This window comes from Zonotrichia leucophrys, chromosome 17 (genome assembly GCF_028769735.1).
Source record: "Zonotrichia leucophrys gambelii isolate GWCS_2022_RI chromosome 17, RI_Zleu_2.0, whole genome shotgun sequence".
Lineage (NCBI taxonomy): Eukaryota > Metazoa > Chordata > Aves > Passeriformes > Passerellidae > Zonotrichia > Zonotrichia leucophrys.
Window position 1 is genome coordinate 4,967,770 of NC_088186.1, and position 23,007 is coordinate 4,990,776.

Consider the following 23,007-nt stretch of genomic DNA (forward strand, 5'->3'; position numbering starts at 1 on the left):
TGCATGCCAGATCCGTCCTGCACCCTGGCAGGGAGCACCAGCACTACTGGCACAAAATAAACCCCAACAGCTTCTCCTCATCATCAAATTAATCCCAGCCAGCCCTTCCCACACCCACCAGTGCTCCCAGTCCCACCTGTTAGCTGGGCTTTAACCCCTTCCCTGCTGGGGTAAATGCACAGCTCTGGGTGACCACTGTGGTTTGGAGCCTGTGCCTGCCCTGCCCATGCCATGGCACAGGGGAGGAATCCCTGGGAGCTGCCACCATGCGCTGGCACAAAGCACCCCTGCACAAACACAGCCCCCTTGTTCAGACCATTAGGGCATCTCCTCTGGCCTCCTGAGAACAATTAGTCACCAGCCTCGTTAGGGGAGCAGACACGGGGCTGTGGCTGCCAGGGAGGCCCCGCAGGGCTCGCTTCCAGGAGAGCTGGCACAGCAGAATGGCCAAGGCTGCACGTGAGAGGCTGTGAGCCCCCTGTGAGCCCTGCCAGGAGCAGGGGGCTGCCAAGGGGCACCGCCAGGCACTGGGACACGATTGTGGAATATTTGTATCAAGATTCCTCTGCAGGCACTGTCTGCCAACAGTGACCCAATGGCTCCCAGCCCGCTGCATCAATGAGGGGGCTCAGAGGGGACTGGGACAGAGCCCATGGGCTCATGGCTGTGTCTTCATTGTACAAGGAAAAAGGGGTGCAGGCACTGTGTGAGGATGGGACCTGGCAGGGAAAGCTGTGTCTGGGTAAAAGGAGGTGGGAAGAGCCCTGTATGGGATGCCTGGAGCTGATTCCTGGCAGCTCATCACAGTGAGGGCACAGTGCCTGCCCACAGAGCCCAGGGCATCCCTGTTTACACCTGTGCTGGTGCCATCACTGCCCTGGGCTTGGGACACAGGATTATGGCACCTCCAGCCCAGCTCCCAGCCCCACTGGGTGCCAGGGCAGCTTTGGGGACCCCCATGATCCCCCCCATATCCCACAGCACATCACAGACCACTGCCACTTCATTACTGTCATTAAGCTTTTATTTCCACTGTCACAAAGTTCCTGGGTTTTGTTTTGTTCTGTTATTAAACTGTTTCATTTGCTTGGTTTGCTCTTGAATTCATCTCAAGACAAGGCAGCGGGGCATGCAAGCCGAGACACACACAGGCTTCATCTCCACAAACAAGGCTCTTTGCTGGAGCTGCTGCTTCCCAGCCCAGGGCTCAGCCACCCCCTGGGCAGTGGCACAGGGCACCCAGCCCAGGGCTGGTGGCCAGGGGAGCAGAGAGAGAAGGGAAGGATGATTTTGCTGCAGCGCTGCTGGAATAGGCAGGGCTGAAATGTGGAACTGAGACCCCAAAACTGTGCACTGAGGCTGGAGCCATCAGCTCCCTACTTTGCTCTCAGCCCTTATTTCTGTCCCAGCCAGACCCTCCCCTCCAATGCCCTTGGAGAGGACAGGTGAAAGATGCTCTCACTAAATCTCCTCCCTGGATGGGGACAGTGAGCCCATCCCAAATGACCCCCAGCCCTAAATACATGGCAAGGGGGCAGCTCTGCCAGTGATTTCAGCTGCCCCCACGCCATGCCTGGCCCTGCTCCAAGTGGGGCTCAAACCCAGATCCCAAAACCCCAGGACAATTCCACCCTCTGGGAGCTGCATCCCAGTGAGGAGCAGTGACCTGGGCTGGGCTCCTCCCATCCCACAGGAATGGGGTGTCCTGATGGCACAGGAAGAACCAACAGGCTCCTGTGAGGGAGGGTGAGATGCAGCTGGTGCCTGGCACAAGCAGGGGCTGGGGTCCCCCATGAGCAAACACCCCCCTGCACCAACCCAGTGGAGAGCGCTCCTGGGACCAGCCTGGTCTCGTTATAAATTGCATTAATTAACAGCCTGCTCCAGAGGAAAACCCCTTCCCTTCTCTCTCTCGTGGGTCCTGGTTTGTGCTGTGAGGAGAGGGCAGGGGGGAATCTGCCCCCAGAGCCCCCTCCCACGTTCTTGCTCCTGGGGGAAACAGCTCAGCCCAGCCCAGCCCCAGAGCTCAAGGAAAGACAGACACAAAGCAGCAACAGTCAGCACACAGACAGAAAAGTGAAAAGAAAGGAAAGTACAGACATGGCATTTAATGGGGCAACACTGACAGGGACAAATGAGAGGGGGCACATGCCACAGTGACCAGGGCTGGAGCCTCACCTCTGCCTGGCTGTGCTGGGGGCCCCCTTCCCATGGCCAGGGCTCTATTTGGGACAGGCACAGAGACAAACCAGGGCTTGCTGTCTGTTCCATCGTGAGCAGGTGTAAGACAAGGCTGGGATTACAGACTCACTGACAAACCCAGCGTTCCCTGCACTGTTCCTGCTGTCCTGCAGTGCCTGGTGCCTGGTGGGTCCTGCCAAGCCCCGTGCCCACAGCCCTGAGCCATACCCAGCACAGACCCCAAACTGCTTTCAGAGGGGGAGGGCTCACCCCAGCCACTCCACTGAGGGGAAACTGAGGCACGAGGAGGTTAAGGCCGACATTTCCAAGCACGAGATGCTCCAAGCCTTATTCTCAGTGATACCAAGATCCTGGTGGCAGTCAGGAGGAATTGGGGGCCCTCAGTGCTCCCCAAAAGTGAGACTAGGAGAATCCAAGCCAGGGTCCCAAATCCACAGCCAAGGGGGAACACTGGGGCAAAATGCAGTGTGCCAGGAGCCCTGGCAGGGCTGAGTCCCTGGGGACACATCTGTGGGCACTGATGGAGCTCAACCCACGACAGGTCCTCCAAAAATTGAAAGCTTTCCAAGGGAACAGTGTCAGAGTGAACGTGCCTTTGCCTGGGAACTCTGTCAAATGTGGCAGGGGCCATCATTCATCAGCAGAGGTGATTACAGCAGTGTCACATTCATTGGGAACATTGATTGGCACCAGGAGGGGACCAGTCTGGCAGATGAGCATTCAACAAGTTGCAGGCACTGCAAAAACCTACCCCAGAGAGTTGCATTTTGGCCACAGAGCAACAAGGAGAAGGAGGTTTCCATGGGAGTGAGTGAGGGACCCCCTCCAGAAGCACCCCCACAGTGAAACAGGGGCATCCTCAGGGCAGGAACTGCAGCAGAGGCAGAAATATTGCACGTGGATGTGAGGTCAGTCTCCTTGGGGATGGGAAAGGTGGTTTTTACGGGCATCAAGAAGTTCCACAAGCACAAAATCCCAAAGCTGGGGAGTGGGGCTGCTCGGTGAAGAACCAGCACCCCTTGGCTGGGACATCTGTCCCTGCCATGCCAGGAGGACTCAGGGAATGCTGAGGCACCACCTTGTCTCCTGCATGGTGAGACACTGTCACACTGTCCCCCACAGGCAGATGTCACCTCCCCCTGCCAGGGGACAGTCCTGTGTCTGGGCTCAGCCACAGCAGCTGGGACACAGCTGGGTGGGAAGATGCTGCTGCCATCAGCTGGGCCAGAGATGGAAGGGTGAGGCCCCAGGGTGGCTTCAGGGGTCCCAGAGGCTTCTTGCACTCTGCTCCTGAGGGAATGCACAGCTCTCCTTTTTTTCACAGCTCTCCTTTTCTCCAGCAGAGATGCCAACTGTGCCCCACGGTGTGGGCTGAGCTGGGGGCACATCCCAGAGGGGAGCTGGGTGCTGATGGAGTTTGGAGGGGCCCTGCAGGCCTGAGGCTGCAGCTCAGTGTCCCCAGGTGTAAATTCCCAGCCCTTTGCCTCCTACAAGGTGGGTGCAAGTGGCTCCATTTGGGGTCACAGCAAACCTCCCATGTCCTGTGGGAGCGGTGGGGAAAGGAGCCACCCTGAGCTGTGCTCAGCCCAGCCTGGCACTCCCCTGTCACCCTGTCCCTGCAAGACAGAGCAAAGCTGCCCCTTGGGCACACAGGATGGGTCACAGCCACCACCAAACACCTTCCCACCATTGCAAAGCAGAACACAGCAAAGGAATCTGCCTGAAAGCAAAACCCAGCTCTGGGCTCCATTAATACTTTTTCATGCAGTGAGAAAATGAAGGGAATGAAGGAAACAGGGATGTTGTGGTGCCCAGCAGTTTCCTCGCCCTGCTCAGTTCAGGGATGGAGCTTGGTCTGCTCAGAGTTGGGGCTGAGTGAGCCCTCACTGAGCCCCCAGAGGGTGAACAGGAAAATGCAGGGAACAGGGGAACAGGGAGAGGAAAAGAAGCTACAGCATCCCCTCCAAACAGCAGCCAGCCCACGGAGCTCGGGATGTGAGGGGTGGGAGGACAGGGGGAAGGCAGATTTTTGGCTTCATTGTTATTGCAGGCTCCCGGGTCCCCGCAATAGTGTACGAGCATGTAAACCTTACAAATCCTCACCTGGGTGGGTGGACACACACACACACGAGAGACAAAACACAGCAGCAACATTTACAACAAATAAATAAGGATATCGATCGTCGAGATAGGCATATAAAAAAAAGCCTCACTTTTTTTTCCACCGGAAGGGGGGGCAAAAAAACCCAAAAAAACCAACAAAAAAAACCAAACCAAAAAAAAAGCACAATACTGTCTCACCAGAAAAAATAAAATAATAATATAATATATATCCCTAGTGAGCCGAGCCGGGCTGCCAGCGGCGTCGCGGGTGACGCCAGGACTCTGTCCCCAATGGCCGTCGGTGCCTCCCCGGCCGTCCCCGGTACCTTGGGGCTCCTCCCCGCCGGCGCATCCGCGGTGCCATCCGGAGATGTGGGCAAAGGGAGCAGAGGGGCTCGGAGGGGGCTCTGCCCGCGGCGATGCCCCAGCGCTCCCCGAGCTCCGCGCTGCCGCCCAGAGCCGGCCCTGGCGCGGGGAGCGCTCGGGAAAAGCGGAGTTTGGCGATGGCAGCGGCTGGTTCGGAGCGCGGAGAGGGCTGAGCTCGCGCTTTGAGGGCACTCCTTGCTCGCAGGACAGAAAGGGAGGCCGGGAGGGACAGGCAAGCTTCGCACGGCGGTGGTCGGATGGCACGGAGAGCATCTTCCCCCAGGCATCTGCAGGAGAGGTGGGGAGAAGGGAAACGGGGTGAGAAGCACGGCCAGAAATCCCTGTGGCCGTCTCAGCACAGAGCCATCTCAGGAAACAGATATTGAAAATAACAAAACTCCAGTGGGGTTAAAAACATCCCACCCCCAGGACACTCCTGGACTGTGATGACGAAAAACACTCCAAGGGACTCAGGTCCACAGAACACAGCAAGGACCATGGGATGCTCAGCCCAGCACCTGTATGATGCTGTGAACCAGTGTCCCTGGCACTGCCGTGCCAAACCAGCTCCAGGGCATAACATAATAAGATAAAAGATAAATAAACCATTTAATATAATCTGTCTCTGGAGTGTCCCCATGCCCCCAGCACACCAGCTGCCTCCCTGCCTCCTGTGCAGCCACATCTGCTGCTGAGGGCACGAGCTGTGCTGCAGGCAAACCTTTCCATCTCCGTGGGATGAGGTCTGAGGGGGCTCTGTGATACTGGGAGAAACCCATCAGAATGGGGGCACCAATCCCCCTGGGATTTGGGGGGATATCCAGGTTTTGGTGCTCCAGCAGAGGAGAATGAGCTGCCTGTGCTGAGGGAGGTGGGGACGGGGGATTTGGGGCCGCACTCACTCACCGCCGCTCGGCCCCGGGACTATACGAGCCCATCGTAGAGGGAGAGCGCCTGCACGATGGAGGGGTCGGCCTTGGAGCCCTCCTGAAACTCCTGCAGCGTCAGCTTCCCGTCTGCATTCTGCAAAACACTCCTGTCACTGCACTGCTGCACCCAGCTGGGCACCTGGCACAACCACACCAGCCCATGCACCCTCCCCACCCCGCTGCCTCAGCCTCGGTTTCCCCACTGAGTCACCCATGGAGGGGACAATGCCACCCTGGAGAGCCTGAAATGGGTACAGAGAGATCCCAGAGGGATGTGGGTATCCCAGAGTGACCCTGAAATGGGTACAGGGATCCCAGAGGGATGTGGGCATCCCACAGTGACCCTGAAATGGGTACAGGGATCCCAGAGGGATGTGGGTATCCCACAGTGACCCTGAAATGGGTACAGGGATCCCAGAGGGATGTGGGCATCCCACAGTGACCCTGAATGGACAGGGTCCCAGAGGATGTGGGCATCTCACAGAGATCCTGAAATGCACACAGGGATCCCAGAGGATGTGGCATCCCACAGTGATCCTGAAATGCACGCAGGGATCCCAGAGGGATGTGGGCATCTCACAGTGATCCTGAAATGCACACAGGGATCCCAGAGGGATGTGGGCATCCCACAGTGACCCTGAAATGGATACAGGGATCCCAGAGGGATGTGGGCATCCCACAGTGACCTTGCCAGCAGCTGAGATCTTGTGTTGGTAGGACAAGAAGGCACCTGCAGGAGTCAAGATGCAGTAAAGGGACCCACAGCACTTCCTAAATCCCTTGGCCACAGGGGAAAAACCCACAAGCATCCTCACCTTGTCCATCATGGCAAAAATCCGATCCACCCTCTTCTCTGGTGTGTTCTCCTCCTCAGGAAGCTCCACTGTGTTCCCCTGCAGCAGCAGGACAGGGCCAGGTCACACACCCACCTGTGCCATGCCTGGAGGGTGTCCCCAGGTGAGGATTGTCCCCCCCACACACATCAGGACAGGGTGCAAGGGGACAAACTTGGCACCAGAACCACCCTCAGGACCAGATCCAGACACTGCCCTGGCCATGATGGCCACGATGGTCACAACCCCCCATCAAAAGAGGCCAAAGAAGGAACTGGGGGTGTTTCAGCATTCCCACAGAGCTGAGCTCCAGCCCAGCAGGCCCTGCTTGCCCCTCTTACCACCATCTGATAAATGGCATCCACAATGTCCAGCATCTCGTTCCTCGTGATGTATCCATCGTTGTCCAGGTCGTACAGCTTGAACGCCCCTGTGAGACAGAGCAGCCCAAGGGGCTGGGACTGTGCCCCACCCTGGACATGGACACACACCCAGCACCCTGTGGGGCTGAGCCCAGCAGCAGCCCCTGGGCAGCACTTACACCTCAGCTTCTCGTCCAGCGTGCCCCGGGAGGTGACCGACAGCGCCTGGATGAACTCTGAGAACTCGATCCTCCCATCCTGGGCGAGGAAAGCAGGAAAGGAGGGGTCAGGCTGCTGAGGCCATTCCTGCCCAGCAAAGCCCTCCCTGCCCATGTATCCCCTCAGGGGGGCACATCCCAAAAGGCAGCAGGGAGGGAGGAGTGATGCATGTTCATCCCCAGCACTGTGATCCAGCACCCAGAACATCCCAGCAGGAGCAGCTCTGGAATGCAGGGGGCACCACAGGAATGGGCTTTTGTCAGGGCACCAGAACACCACTTCTCCTTTCCTGCTTTGCCACCTCATTGCCCTTCCCCACATGATTCTCCCCAACTAAAATAAGCACAGGGGCTCTCTCCAGCTGCACCACTGCAATTTCACACCCCAGGAAGTGCTGGAATATTCTGCTCCTCCAATGCCAGGCAGACACATCCCAAACCCATCCCACCATCACCACGGGCCCAGCCCTGACCCCCCTGGACTGAGCCTCTGGATCCCAGACTTACCTTGTTCTCATCGAAGACATTGAAAACAAAGGTGGCGAATTTGGTTGGGTCTCCGAAGGGGAAGAATTGCTTGTAGATCTTCTGGAAGCCGGCGGCATCGAGCTGCCCGCTGGGACAGTCCTTGATAAAGCCCTTGTACCTGTGGGTGGAGGGCACAGCATGGGCCCAGGAGGGCTCCCCACTGATTTGGGAGGTTCTCCCCAGTGCTGCAGTGGGCTGGAGCTGGGGAGGTCCCCAGGTGCTCCCTGTGTCACTCCCATCTGTAGCCAGGATATTTTCTGAAAAATCCTTTCCTTAGGATTTTTTCTCCTGAGAAGCTGAGAGGCCTCAGGAGCAAAATGTAAACATTGATTATCTGCTGCTGTGGAATGCAACAGGTGCATCTGTGATTGGTCTCATGTGGTGTTTCTAATTAATGGCCAATCACAGTGCAGCTGTCCAGACTGTCTCAGTCAATCACAAGCCTTTGTTATCATTCTTTTTCTATTCTTAGCCATCCTTCTGATGAAATCCTTTCTTCTATTCTTTTAGTATACTTTTAATATAATATATATAATAAAATAATAAATCAAGCCTTCTGAAACATGGAGTCAGATCCTCATCTCTTCCCTTATTCTAACACCCCTGTGAACACCACCACAGCCATCACCCACCCACAGCACCCCAGCCCTGTGGATGAGGTCCCTGTGGGCACCACAGTGAGGGTGGCAGAGGGGACAGGCAGTGAGTGGCACCAGTGACACCAAGTGATGACACAAGCAGTGAGTGGCACCAGTGACACCAAGTGATGCCCACTGCACTGCTCCGACCTGCTGCCAGCCCACAGGGGCCACAACCAGGCTTGTGTTGAACACTGGGACACGGGAGGTGACAGGGACCCACTGCACAGCCAGGACTGGCAGCAATGCCAGCAATGCCTGGCAAAAAACAATGGCACAGTGACCACTGAGGTCTGTGAGGGTGGCTGGGCACTGGAACAGGCTCCCCAGGGAAGTGGTGATGGCACCAAGCATGCCAGAGGTCAAGAAGTGTTTGGACAACACTTGCAGGCACATGGGATTCTCGGGATGTGCAGAACCAAGAGTTGGATTTATGCTGATGCTCGAGTCCCTTCCAATTCATGATATTCTGTGATAATTTTTGCACGACCCCAAATGAAAGCTGCTCAGATGAGCTGGAGCACACAGTGAGGTTCCTGTGTCCTCAGGTGGCACAGCCCAGGTCACTCCCAAAACCCATCAATGCTTTAGCACCCCAAAACCCCTCGGTGCCAGCTCCAGGCTGGATCTGGCTGGAAAGCGCAGCTGGGCCGGAGGGAAGGGGCTCGGTGGCTCCGTGGGTGTGGGCACCGTGCAGGGGGCATGGAGGGAGCATGTGGCACCACATGGGCACCACGTGGGGTACGGGGATGTTATGCAAGCCCTCGCCCAGATCTGTCAGGCGCCCGCTGCAGCGGGACAAGGGCTGGAGGAGGAGGGGAAGGGGGTGGCGAGGTGGGAAAGCGAAGAAGCGCCGGTGACATCTTCTTCATCTGCTGCAGCTATGACTCATCGTGGGGGGGAAGGAGCAGAGAGAGACAGATAAAGAAAGCAAACCTTGACTGGTGGGATAGGGAGATGAAAGGGAAGCAGTGGCTTTTCTAGGGCGCTGTGTTCAGTGGGGTGAGAGAAACTGTGGATCCTACCCTGAGAGCCTCTGCTGCCAAAGGGACAGCAGCAGCCTCCTGCACCAGGTCACCAGCTGGACAGTCCCCATGTCCCCACACTCTTTGGCTGCTCATATGGGGAGGGAAGAGCCACTAGAACCCAGCCCTTGCACAGGGTGTGCCAGGAAAATCCCTCTATTTTCTGCTCTCCCCTGTATGAGGCAGCACCTGCACCCCAATACAGGGGCACTGCCCACACCTCCTGCATGTCCCACCCTGCCCTGCAATGCTGGCTGAGTGCCACCAGCTCCTGTCCCCTGCCCACAGCCCCATGCCCCAGCTCACCCCCATGGCAGGCACTCACCACTGCTGCACCTCCTTCTCTGTGACTGCAAGAGAAAACAGGAGAAAAGAAGAAAAAAGAGACAGAAATTTAGTGCTTTTGCAGTGCCAGCTGTTCCTCTGCACTGCCCACCAGTGAATTCCCTGGGGAATGCTCTGGGGCTCCCAGCAATGAATTCCCTGGGGGATGCCCCAGGCCTCACTGGCTCCATGAGCTGCCAAGCTTTCCCCATGTGGCAGAAAATGCTTTTGAGGCACAGCCTGGGCCAGCCCAGGTGGTGCATGGGGCCAGGGCTGCAGGTGCTGGGGACCCCCAAAACCAGAGAGACTCCCTGTGTTGTGTTCAGGGAGTGCAGAACCATGAAGGAACATGAAGGGGACAAGCTGATCATGCCTGGGGAGGATCTGGCCCTGCTGCCTCATCTTCCCAGAGCCAAAACATCCCCAAAAACATCTGCCTGGAGGTGGCTCAGGGAAGGGACTTGCCTGGCCCTGGCACACTGAAGGTGAGCACAGGGTTGGCATCCCCCAGGTACCAGCTGGATAAACATCATCAAACCCATCCCAGCACACTGGGCTCTGAAAAACCCCCAAAATACAACAAACCAGCAAACACACAGCACTGGCAACCCCAAGTGTCCCCACCAAGGGGCAGCTGCTGAGATGAACGATGTCCTCAGCAGAGGGAAGGCTCTGAGGGATGCTGGGCAGGGCTGGCACTTGTCACTGCGTGTCCCAGTGCAGGAGCTGTGCCTGAGCCTCCCCACAGGTGCCAGCAGGTGGGCACAGGGGGGAACGGCCTCTTTTGTCATTTCCTTTGCATCTAAATAGCGATAAAAGAGCCGCGGGTCTGAAAGGCGCGGGGATAATGAGGCGAGTGGAGATGTCAATGTGCAAGCAGCCGATAAAAATAGAGACCGAGGACACACCAACAGATGCCAATTACCTTGGATGGCAAGAAAAATAAAGCAAGCAATTTTCCATCAAGAAGATTTGTGACGTGCCTGGCAGAAGGTGCAGAGCTCAGAGGTGAGGGCTGGGGCAGCCAGGAGGGCACACAACAGCTCCCACCTCATCACCAGCTGGATTCTGGCTCCTGCATCCCTGTCAGCGGGAATTTCTGTGCCCAAGGCTGTCCCCATGCATTGGAGGGTCCCTCCAGCCCAGCACTGGGGTCGCTGGAGGGGCAGATCCCTCAATTCCCCATTTTCCCTGAGGTTCAGCCAAAGCAGCACCCTCTGTAGCACCATGGGGTGTCAGACAGCAGCTCCCCAGGAGAGGGGACACAGGCACAGGGATGCTCAGCATCTGGGATGAAGGACATGGAGGGCTTTGGCAGTGCCACAGCAGGGATTTGGAGGGATGTTTGGTTTGGGCACACAGCAGTCTCTTGGCAGGAGGGAGGCAGGAAGGACACACTGCACCCAGCAGCCAAGCTGGGGTGGGCTAAAACATCAATCACAGCAGTTCCAAGGGATTTCCCCATCCCAAAAAACAAAAAAAGGCTTGCACAGAAGCGTCCTTCCAAAAGAGAGATGCTGAGTGACATCTCCAAGAGGAGCACACCTCCCTGCCCTCACCTGCATTGAGGCACCAGGCCTGACCTCCACCCTGAGGATGCCCAGGGGATGCCCCAGGCACCAGCTCTGCAGGCCCGGGCACCCACAGGCACCAAGGGGGGCAGGTGGGAGGAGGAGGATGATGGCGAGCCCTCGGGGCAGGCAAAATGCAGCGCAGCAGCAGCCGGGGCTGCAGTCAGAGCTCGGCTCAGCCCCTCCAGGCAAATCGTTTTCTGCTCTCTCTTGTTCGGCTGCTTTTCCCCCACCGAGCTATTCTGGGCCCGGGAGCTGCCTTTCAACTCCAGCAGGAAACAATTAAGAAATTTGTGCTTTTTTTAGTTCGGGAGAAATGCTGGTAATGCCAGCTCGGGAGGGAGGGCCGGAGCCAGCTCCCCTCGTGCCGTGCTGCAGGAGATGTGTGATGCTCCCAGGAGAGGCTTTTCCGACGGGGGAACCGCTCAGGTGCCAGGCTGGGAATCAGCACAGGGCTCCCGAGGAGGGAATTGCTAATGTGCATCCTGGCATGGAGCCACACGGAGCCCATCCCTCCTCCAGCACGCTGGAACCGCTGCCTCTCCTCCAGCTTTGGGTGTGGGGAATCCGTGGGGTTTGTCCTGGGGTGGGAGCGTGGCCTCATCTCGCAGGCCTTGGAAAAACACCCAGCTCTGGGTTCGCCCCTCCACTGCCACCAAATCTCCCGTCTGACCAGGGGCAGAGTGTCCCCAGGGGAACCACCCCAGGCCTGATGCAGTGGCTGAGCAGTACCTGCCTCTCTGTACCTGCTGTAATGATCCAGGACAGGCGATGACTTCCCGGCTGCCACCTCCCAGCCCTGCTGGGGTCACACTCCTGTGGCACCGATTAGGAATGCTAATACCCGACTTGCAGCCACAGAAGCCTTGGGGATACGCTACTGAGTGTGTGGCTGTCCCGAGGCTGGGGACACAGTGGGGACAGGGCTGTCCCTCTACCCCGCATTACCCAGCTGGGCTCACAGGCACTCCCTGTGCTGCATTTCCTTCCGCAGCATCGATCATAGCGCGGTGCTGAACCCACACACATCAATTCTCAGCCATATAAACCTCGGCCAGGCGTGCCCCCGACCCCCCAGAATAAGGGGATGACCCACAGCATCCCCCCAGAGCAAGGGGGTGACCCACAGCATCCCCCCAGAGCAAGGGGGTGACCCACAGCATTCCCCCCAGAGCAAGGGGGTGACCCACAGCATCCCCCCAAAACAAGGGGGTGACCCACAGCAGCCCCCAGAGCAAGGGGATGACCCACGCATCCCTCCAGAGCAGGGGGTGACCCACAGCGCCCCAGAGCAAGGGGTGAAACCCAGCATCCCCCCAAAACAAGGGGGTGATCCACAGCATCCCCCCCAGAGCAAGGGAGTGACCCACAGCAGCCCCCCAGAGCCCCTCACTGGAGCAGGTCCGGCTCCCACCCGGGCCAGAGCCGGGCTCAGCCGCCGTGCCGCGCTCCGGGCCGGGCTATAAATAGTGCCCGTAGCAGCTCGTTAGTAGCGGCGTGCCCCGGGCTGCTCGGGGATGAAAGGCGCTAATAAAGGCAGCGTTATCGTTGGTAATGAACCGCAGCGCTGGCAGAGGCATCGCCGAGCACGGAGCCCCCAACGCAGCCCCGCAAAGAACGGGAGAACATGGGACACTCAAGGCAGGAGCGGGGACAGGGAGAGGGACAGGCACCCAGAGCGGCTCAGGAGCTGCCCCACACGGCCAGACCCCATCCAAGGGCCCTCTCTCTCCGCCGGTCTATTCCTTTCCTATCCCACCTCAGTGAGAAGGTTTCGGCGTCTCTCTCACACAGGGCAGAGCCTCGGAGCAGCCGCAGCCCCCTCCCCGCAGATGCCGCTACCTGGCTCTCCCCCCCAGGCCTCTCCCCCACCGCTCCATCAATGCCAGTGGCACAGGCGAGGAGTGACAGCTCCGTCACCACCCGCCCTCCGCGGGCCCCCTCTCCTCCCACCAGCCAGCTGCCACTGCAGCAAGAACCAGCTCTGGTTAATCAGTGCTCAAGCCTGTTAATTTGTGTTCTCCAGGCAGAGGGGAGAGGAGAGAAGGGACCCTGGACTGCAAATCCCCATCCCTGCCCTGCCGCAGGGAGCTCGCTGGACAGCGGGGCGGCAGAACCTGGGTTCAAATGGTTCAGGAACCCCTGGTCACGGCGGGATGCAGGAGGTGAAGTGATGCTTCAGCCCCCCAGGGGTTTGTTTTGTGCTGACATCCCTTCCCCTGTGTGCAGGGCAGGGATTTGGCCACGCCGCAGGGCTGCACCCCGATCAGGGCTGTGCACACCCAGCTCAGCTCCGTGTGCCAGAACCAGGGCACGGCTCTGTGCTGGTGCAGGTTTGGCTTCCCGGAGGCTCAGCAAGCACCGTCCCCACGCAGCAGCAGTGAGGAATCTCCCCTGAGCCCCCACAGGTTCCCCCTTGCCCCAGCTGCCCCTCTGATCCCGCGGGGCACCGCAGCCTTATCGGGGAAACCAGTTAATTATTTCCAGGCACAAAATGCTTCTCTCAGTGCCACAGGGCACTGCAACCATGCCAGCTCATGGGCTGTGCCAGCAGCACACACTGGGTCAGCCCTGTGGCATTTATTTCCCCCAGGGATCTGCTGTGGCTCCTTCACAGGGTCCCCCGGGCATCCCAGTCTGGGGGAGCCGGCACATCACCCCAAAATGGGGCTCCCATCGGGTTTGGGGCTGCCTAAACCGGCTTGGGGTGCTCAGAGCAGTGTCCAGGCCGGGGGGAATTAAACACCCACAATGGGCGCTCGGGCGTGAAGGAATGGGGCATTTATGCACGAACCAAGTGGGCACCCATGCCTGAGCCAGAGGGCCACTCATGCAAAAACACAGCGGGACATCATGCGTGGGCTAATTGGGCACTCGTGCATAAATTATGCATAATTCTAGGTGAACTAATTGGGTGCTCATGCATGAACCGCCCGGGTGCTGCAGCGAGAGTGCGAGGGCAGCTCATGCACGAACCAGCTGGGGGCTCATGCATCCATTTTTTTGGGGCATTCATGAATTCACAGAGCGCTCATGCACGGATTAATTCAGCAGTCACACGTCCGTTCGCTGGGCACTCCTGCGTGAGCTAATTGGGCACTCATGTGTAAATTAGTGTAATTAGGAGATAGCACACTTGTGCACGTACTAATTGGGCACTCAGGTGTGAATGCATCAGGTGCTCATGCATGAATTAATTGGACATTCAGGCATGAGCTAATTGCAGCCACGTGCGCCAATTAATTGGGCACTCATGCATCAACAGCCGGAGCGCCCATGCACGGAGCAGCAGCGTGTAATCCAGCGGGAATTCGCTGGGCAGCCATGCATAAACCCAGCTGGGTGCTCGTATGCAAATTATTAATTGTGCGCTCATGTGTGTGTTAATTGGGTGCCCATGCGTGAATTAATGGGGCCGATGCGGACGAGCCCGGGGTACTCATGCGGCCCCGCACACCCTGCAGTCCGTGCCAAACACACTCCGCCCCTCGTCCTGCCGAAACACGTATTTAAGAATTTTCTGAGCGTCAATCTGATACAAACTGCACTCTCACACCATCAAAATGTTAATATTGAGCCATTAGGAGCGCCCGCTCCCTCCTGCCCGGCTCAGCATTTTGTGTGTGTGTGTGTGTGTGTGCTCACCCCGCTGCATTCCAGCCCCAGAATCACAGAGTCGGCATCAGGGTCTGCACAGCCCCTGCAGAATTCGCCCCTGGTCCCTCGGAGTGACCCCAGCTCGGTACAGCAGGCACTCAGTGCAGATTTCACACTGCCAACAGGGACACAGCGAGGTTCTGTGGGTTTGCACAGGGGGACCCGGCCCAGGGCCAGCCCTGGCTCTGCAAAGCGAGTTACCTGGGCTAAACTAAACACACCCCAGCCTCGGGGATCATCCCCAGCTCCAGGCCTTGTCCCTACAGAACCCTCAGCCAAGAGCACAGCAGCCGCTGTTGCAGGTGAGTGCAGCACTGGGGATTTCATCCAGCCCCCAAAATTGCCTGGTGCAGAATGGGCACCTCCCTGCAGAGACAGCAAGGTGCCCTGCATGCCAGGCCTGGCTGGCAGTCTGGGCTGTCAGGTGGCTCTGTGCAGTTTGGGGCAGTCAGGGGGAAGCACTCAGGGACAGCTGAGCATTAGCACAGGGATCTCCCAGTGCACAGCCCCAGTTCCAGCACAGAGCCCAGTGCCCACGGGAGCTGCACGGTGGTGGAGGGATGGGGTGAACTCTTGCAGGCTGCCACGGGCTCAGTCCTCCCCTGGGTCTGTCCATCAGCCCATCCTGGGGCACTCACAGCTCACTCAGGTCCCTGTTTGGTCACAGTAACTTTTAGGATACACCACACGTCAGCACTTTGGAAATTTGGGTAGTTTGGTCCTGATGATGTGGTCTCCTTAAAATTCAGGTTGAACTCCTTAATGATGTCCTAATCCTGTGATCTCTGCCAGCTCTGGGGTCACCACAGCACCCCTGGCTGGGCTTTGCTCCTGCTCCCAGGGACACAGGGCCAGCTCTGGGGCAGGGGCACTAAAACATGACTGACTGAGGCACCAGGGTCACCCCCATGCTAACAGCTGTTGCTGGAATGTGACTGATGCCATTTTCTTCTGCTCCCAGCTTGCCCCAATCTCTGTTCCCCCAGCTCACCCCGTGCCCATCCCTCCTCCTGGGATATCACCCACACACCAGAGTGTCCCTGTGTGGGAGCCCATCCCTGCAACATGCCCAAGGGATTTGGGAGCAGCCCCAACACAGCCAGGGCTGCCTGCCTGTCACAGGGGGACATCCCCATCCCAGCTTTTCTCTCCCCATCACACACAGGCATCACCAGCACCTCCAGGACATCTGAGCTCGAGCCTGACAGAGTTATTGGTGTCATTTGTTACTCTGGGACACAGAGCCATGCTCACAGCAGCACCAGGGTGTTTGGCACCCTCCTCTCCAGCGTTGCCATTAGTGGTCTGCCTTGCTCCCAGGCTGGATAAACAGGTCCATGAGCAGCTCTCATCTCCCCCGGGGCTGGTACCAACAGGAAAGCCAATATGCAGCTGAAATCCTTTTTAGACTTTATTAAATATTTAAGGGCCCGACATTAGGCTTTGGAAATTGGGTTTAGGGAAAAAGCAGAAGTTGTTCTTTGAAGCAAAGGCAGGAGAGGAAGGGCAAAGACAGTGCCTTCATTTGGAAATTAATGAACCAGGCTGGAGCAGCCCCACAGCAGGAGCTGGTGCCTGGGGCAGGTCTATCCCAGGATGGAATCCCAGCTTCCCCACGAGCCAATGCAGCAGTGCCTGGAGGGGCAGAGGGTTCCCAGTGCTGCTGGAGCAGGGATGGAGCAGAGGCAGCTGTGTCCTGCCACCTGCTTAACCCATCCCTTGGCCACAGGGATCTCAGTGTGCTCTGGCACTCCAAGGTGCCATCCCCAACCCAAGGAATAATTCCTGCCCTGGGCAGAGGAGAAAACTCCCTCCAGACCAGTGTGGGCAGTAGGAAGGAAGTGCCTCTGGCTCAGCCATCACTCCCTGGAGCCATGGGAAGGTCAGGAGGATGCTCAAGGCAAAGCCTTGCCGGCAGCAGGGCCACCTCTGCTGCCCTCCTGGTCTCTTGCAGTCATCACTGTGCACTGAAGGGTGACACAGGGACCCACAGCAGCTCCACCAGAAGATCAGAAGCAGCTCCATCGATCAGAAGATGCTGCAGAAACAGGTGGATGAAGCAGAGGCAGCCCTGCTTCCAGCAGGAGGTGTGGGGAGGGAGCCCTGTGCTGGGGAGCCCATGGCAGTGATGGTGATGGAATCACACAGACCATGCCCAGGGCTCAGCCCCCACGGCCACCCCTGCCCAGGGTGTGACCCCTGCCTTCCCTGGACACCCAGCTCCCTGGAACATCCAGGAGAACAAGGAGGGGAAGGAGGAACAAAGCGACCCCACAAATGTCACCCCGATATCGGAGTGAGCGCGCCCAGAGGCTCCTCCCTGGAGCAGCCGCTGCCTTTGATGCCTTCAGAGCCTCTTGTTTCACAACCTTAATTATAGCGGCAGCAGCAAAGGTCAGGAGAGTGGTTAAGCAGATCCATTAACATGTCAGGGGATAAATGAAATGTGATTCTTGTGATGCTGGAGCAGCAGCAGTGAGTGTGGCCAGCAGGGACGGCTGCTCCGCTCTGCCGCAGAGGGAACCCTCAGGGTGTCGGTCATGGCTCCCCCTGCCCACCCTGGCACTGCAAGAACCTCCCAGACACTGCAGGGATTCCTCAAAGCTTGCTGCTGAAACCCCAAAACTTTTTTTTTTGCATCTATGGAGCCCCAGGTCCATGGGCATGTGGGATGCTCTGGGTTGGATTCACAGGGAGCAGGTTGGGGTTGCCTTGGAGGAGGAGCTGGAGATGCCTCCAGAGCACCAGCACAGCAGGTCCACATCGACCTTGCAGTGAACCTGCACCACAGCAAACCCTTCACAGCTCTGGCTGCAGCAAAACCAGGCCCCAAACAAACTCCAGCCCCTGGGCATCCCTCTGGCACCTCCTGCCCATCCCCAGTGCCCCAAACCAACCCAGCCTTGGACACTTCCAGGGATGGAACAGCCACAGCTTCTCTGGGCAACCTGTGCCAGGGCCTCACCACCCTCACAGGGAAGAATTTCTTTCTGATATCCCATCTAACCCTGCTCTCTGTCAGTTTGAAGCCATTCCTGTCACTCCAAGCCCTGTTAAAAGTCACCCACAGTGACAATCTCACCCATCCCTCACCACTGAGGGATAACAGGTCTGTAGCCACCTGGCCAGCTCACCCTGCTTTCTGCTGGGTGAGCAACAGGAGGGATTTCAACACAAACCAACCTGGCAGAGATACCCAGAGCCTGGGGCCAAACACTTTGGAGGCTAAAAATAAACCAGCAGCAGTGGGGGAGGTACCAAGGTCCCTCCTCTGCTCCTGCCCACTGCCCCAGCCAGCTCATTTCCTCAGCACTGTGGTGGCACGATGGAGCAAAGCCCCAGCCTGGCTCAGCCTGCAAGGAACCAATCCATTTTCCTGGCTGAAAACTGCTGCAGTCGTAGAATTTCCTTTCCTTTCCCAGAGAATTCCACCCGCCACCACATTCCCCTGTAACTACAAATCAATATGTTTATAGTTTGCTCTTAAACTAATGCCCTTTAATTCCCTGCATTACTGTCGAGCAATGGAGCCAATTTTGTGGCTTATTGTGAAAGAGCAGAAAACGATGATGCTGGAGTGAGTTGAAAAATCCACAAAATAGATCACAGTGGGTGGGATGCGGTTCTTGGGAAAAGAGCATCTTCCTCGCACCCACTCTGCAGCCTGGCTGTCATTTTGGCACCCTAAATGTGACCCCCAAACCTTCACCTGAGCCCCACTGTGGCCTCAGGAGCAGCAGGAGCAGCATCCCCAACCATCCTGACCCCAGAGCCACGCTGCTGCACCGGCACAGCTCTGAGCATGCCTGATTGCTCAGCTATTGCAGCCTCAAAAATAACACTGAGCTGGGTCTGGACACCACCAACAGCTGTGCAAGGGAACCCTGAAAGCCAATCTTCCCCAGAATGACTGGGAAAAAAGAGCTAAAAGGTGCTGTTCTGAAACAAGTGCATGTTTTTAAAACTGCCTCATGGTTTTAAGGCTTCCTGGCCTGGGAGTGCTGCTGTGAGTAGGGACACTCAGAACTGTGTTTCTCTCCCCACAGCAAGTCCTTTCCACCCAGGACATGTTTTGTGTTCCCACAACTTCATTCAGGCTGCAGCCACACCTCAGGACCTTCATAAATCTCCACCTGAGCAGAACCATCTGACTGTGGCCCCACAAGGTTCTTAAACACAATCCCAAATCCCACTGTGGCCTTAAGCCATGAGCTCCTGGCCCAAGTTAAGCTCACGTTTAAATCCCCATGGAAGAGGGTGTGATCCAGAGAGGATGGTGGTTCTTCAAGTCTCCACCTGGGACACACCACCAAACTGCATCTCTGAGCTATCCCAAAGAGGCATCAGGAGGATTAATAAATTAATTATTATCAAGCACTTTTCAATGAAAGGATCTATGAAAGCACAAAGAATTACATAATTTATTATTCAGAATTGCAATCCCTCAACATTGACTTCTCCTGCACGCTCCTGTGTGGCACCAGCCTGGTCTCCAAGGAGGGTTAAACAGCCCTGGCAGACGGTGGAGCTTGGCATTGCCAGGTACTCCTGGGCATTCAGGTGCCCAGAGACACAGAAAGGCACACGGAGATGGGTCCAACCCAACAGGCCTTGGGCAGCCAGCCCTCCAAAGATGCCCTTCTGCGCCTTGAGGTGTCCAAGTGCCATTAAAATCTGGCCCCCAGCACTGGAAGTCAGGAGCAGAGTGGGGAGGGGAGCCAAGGATGAGGTTTCCAGGCTCCTGCCTTTCCATGTCCAGCTCCCAGCATGGCCTGGGACAACCTGCCCTGAATGCACACAGGAAAACATTTCTCACACTCACAGAGGCTCTTGATGGCTGCCCTGCAGTATCCTCAGCTCAACCTGCCTCTCCACAGCTGCCCTGGCACCTGAGCCTTCCCCTGCTCCTCTCCTGGCTGCTCCCACCTCCTGCTCTGCTCAGGATTGCTGCAGCTGAGGCAAGGCCAGAGAAACACCACAAACAGGAGATGGAGAGCTCAGAGGGGACACAAGAAGCCACCAAACACTGAAGAACACCGAGGAGAAGCAGATGTCCTCTGTGTGCCATGGATGAGATAAATTAGCAGAAAAACCATGTGGGTCAGAGAGAGGTGGTGACATTTCCCTTTGATCCTGCAGAACTGAGAGGGGCCTTTTTGGTATTTGCTTTGTTTTGTGTGGAAATCCATACAAGCAGAAACTGATGCAATGGAAGGAAATCCCAGCGTGGGAGAAGCCCTCACGTACCACAGGCACGGCTCACACTGCCACAGGAACCTCCCTGGCACTAATGCAGGCTCCCATCACCTCGGGCTGCTGGAGACATCTGCCCAGATGTGCTGGAGCACCAGCAGGAACAGCACCACACACAAGGCAGGGACAGCACTGGCTCAGCAATGTGGCAGGACATGGGACAGGCAGCACAGGCCAGGGATGCTCTAGTGTCTGCCAGAAATGTGCCAAAACATCAACATGCTGTGGAAAAAAAAACCTTTTCCAAGCAGGCCCCCAGAAATTCTTGAGCAGGCCATGGATTTGTGTGTATGATTTGTGTGCCCCCTGCTCCAGCTGTTCCACCAGCCACAGCACAGGGGCCTGGATCAGTTCCTCCCACTGTACTCAGCACAGTGCCCTCCTACCTGCCTCCCCTCTGCCTGGCTTCCCCAAAACACAGCAGGAAATTGGTATCTTTCCAATCTCCCATGGTCTGAAGATAAACCAGAGGCCCTGCGAAGCCTTCACCAGACAAGGGAATGCACGCTCGCCTTGACAGCTGCAGAGAAGGGGCAGAGGCGCACAGCAAAAGTAATTAATCCCAGAGACGAGAGGTGGAATGAGCAGAGCTCAACAAACAGGCCCTGGAATCAGTGACAGCTCTCCCTGACAGGCACCACACACCAGCCACATGCTGCTGGGGCACGTTGGGATGCTGCACCACACTCCAGCCATGCAAAGGGCCACGTGCTGCTGGGTGCTGCTGCCTCACCTGCACAGGTACAGGAATCTTTAAAAAAAGGCAGTGAGAGGTCCAGAGCAGGCAGGCAGAGCTCCAGACTGGAAACTCATTGAGAGAGGGATCAGAGGACCACAATCTTTCTTGGAAAGGATGCAGTAGAAAGAGGAGGGCACCCAAAAGAGAGGAGCAGAAAGTTGGGAATGAAGTGATTCAAAAAAGCAATGACCTGCTGGCCTTATCCAGCTAAGAGATATCCCTGTGCCCAAAGATGTGGGTTTCATCAGCGCTGTGTTTGGCTGGCTTTGGCTGCAAGTGAGGCGTGGGGCAGCACTGCCTGTGTGCCCCGCGTCAGCCCCACTGGTGCTGGCACCTTCCTGGGCAGGGGAGCCACCCCAGGTGTGCAGAAAGCCCAGCACACAGGAGATCCCCAGCAGGCAGGGCTGTGCTGGGGCTGGCAGCTCCCAGATCCCCCTGCATGTGAGACCAGCTCGGCACAGCGGCTGCAAAGCCCGCGGCGATTGCAGCACAGCACTGCCGGCACCTGGCCCGGCGCGGCTGCTCCCGCCGTGGGCGACAGCTGCAGTGAGGACAGCAAACCCAGCTCAGCTCCAGCGGGGGCTGTGCCCACCTGGCACCGCCACCTTCTCACGGCTCCCTGCCCCCAGCACTCTGAGGCAGCCCAGCCCGGGTACCCCAACCTCTGCTCCCATCACACCCGGCTGGGCACTGCGGACATGCCCCCAGCACCTGCCCTCTGCTGTGCCAGGCACAGAGCAACCCCGCATGTAGGGTTGTGCAATGCACCACAATTGCCTCTTCTCCATATGGGAGAACTTGCTGCATCCTAATCTATTGCCTTTTTGGGTAAGCGCTGCCGTGGGACTGCAGCAATGACAGAGGGGAGAGCTCGCAGGTCTGCTGCACGTTCGGGGAATATCTGCGACCTGCAAGCGGGGAGGCAAACTTGAGCCACCAAAGCCTTTGTTTCCTTTGTGCATCCTTCAGGGAAAAAAATGATTTTTCTAAAACTGGATGGCTGAGGCACCAGCCACGTTAATTAGATTACGGTGGAGGTCCAGACGGGAAAGCCACTCGTTCAGAAAATCAGGTTATTAAACCGATACTGAGATACTCAGATAAATATCGAACTCGCCGGTGTCGGGCTCTTCTCTCCACTTCAGAGCGCAATAACAAAGGGAACCCCTCCAAGTAACGCACCCAAACTTTGGAAGGCGCCCAGAGGCCCGGCACCCTGCTCCGGGAGCTGCTGCCGGGCTCCGGGGAGGCAGCGCGGGCACCACAAGCCCCGCGGCGGGCCCTGCCGGGATACCGGGCCCGGGCAGCCCGGGGAAGGATGCTCGGGGCAGGGCCGGGGGGCGGGATGGAGGGCGCGATGCTCCGCCGGGCGAGCAGGATGCGGCCCTGGCCCCGCCGTTCCCGGAGGCTCAGAAATAGGCCACGGAGGATGGTTTTCGTAAAAAACCAGCGCGTTCCCCTGGCTCGCTGCCCCTCTCCGTGTCTCTGCTGCCTTATGGGTTTTTTCCTCCTCCCAGGCCAATCCCTGAATTCTTCCAACAAAGCCCGGCCGAGCCTGCGCCCTCCCCGGGAGCGGCCCCGCAGGAGCCGCCGCTCGCCGCGGCACCGGCCCGGGGGCAGCGCGGATCCCACCGCACCCCCGGCATCCCCCCGGCAGCCCCCCGGGCACTCACAGTACGTTTTCCTGGTCAGCTCTTCCACAACTTCAGGCTTCAACTTGCTGTTGGATTTGCCCATGGTGGCGGCAGCGCCGGTGAGCCCGCCGCCTCCCGGCCTCGCTGCGGGGCACGGAGCGGCGGGGCCGCTGCCTCGCTGGGGCTCCCGGCCCGGCTACATCCCGGGGGGGCGGCGGCGAGCGGGGCGGAGGGGTCTTTGTTGGCGGGGTTTGGCCGCAGAGCCGCGCTGCGGGGCCGCGCTGCGTGTGCGTGTCCGTGTCCGTGCCCGTGTGCGTGTCCGTGTCCGTGTGCGTGTCCCCGGCTCCACGCGCCCTCCCCGCCCTCCGCCGCCGGGCGCGGAGCGGGCGCGGGGGCGCGGAGGGGCGGGGGGGCGGCGCGCCCCGCCCCGCGCTGCGGGAGCGCCATGGGGATGGCGATGGGGATGGGGAGGGGGCTCCGCACGGCCCCGCCGCTGCCAAAGGCGGGAGGAGCCCGGAGGGAGGGGGATTCCAGACCCCCCCGAGCCGCCCCGCGGGGAAACGCTCGGAGGGAAATGTCGGGAATCGGGGTCCTGCTCGAGGGGTGATGGCGGTGGGAATACAGA

The 23,007-nt window shown here is 58.1% G+C and overlaps 1 protein-coding gene across 1 annotated transcript; it reads right to left on the bottom strand.

The window, feature by feature from the left end:
* Window positions 1-1,002: 1,002 nt before the first annotated feature.
* Window positions 1,003-22,771, bottom strand: NCS1 (neuronal calcium sensor 1). The gene is made up of 8 exons (XM_064728134.1): window positions 22,422-22,771; window positions 9,530-9,554; window positions 7,521-7,659; window positions 6,975-7,053; window positions 6,775-6,863; window positions 6,416-6,493; window positions 5,578-5,694; window positions 1,003-4,958 (listed from the first exon to the last, which is right to left on the bottom strand). The coding sequence occupies exons 1-7, from the start codon at window positions 22,483-22,485 to the stop codon at window positions 5,596-5,598; spliced, it is 573 nt and encodes a 190-aa protein (XP_064584204.1). The 5' UTR covers window positions 22,486-22,771; the 3' UTR covers window positions 1,003-4,958; window positions 5,578-5,595.
* Between the last annotated feature and the right edge of the window lie 236 nt (window positions 22,772-23,007).

Excerpts from the sequence above, each read along its gene's own strand:
- NCS1 (XM_064728134.1), bottom strand. The coding sequence starts at position 22,485 with ATGGGCAAATCCAACAGCAAGTTGAAGCCTGAAGTTGTGGAAGAGCTG. Across the intron at positions 6,864-6,974 it reads GCTGGACGAGAAGCTGAGGT|GGGCGTTCAAGCTGTACGAC; the intron begins GTAAGTGCTGCC and ends TCTGTCTCACAG. Across the intron at positions 6,494-6,774 it reads ATGCCATTTATCAGATGGTG|GGGAACACAGTGGAGCTTCC; the intron begins GTAAGAGGGGCA and ends CTGCTGCTGCAG.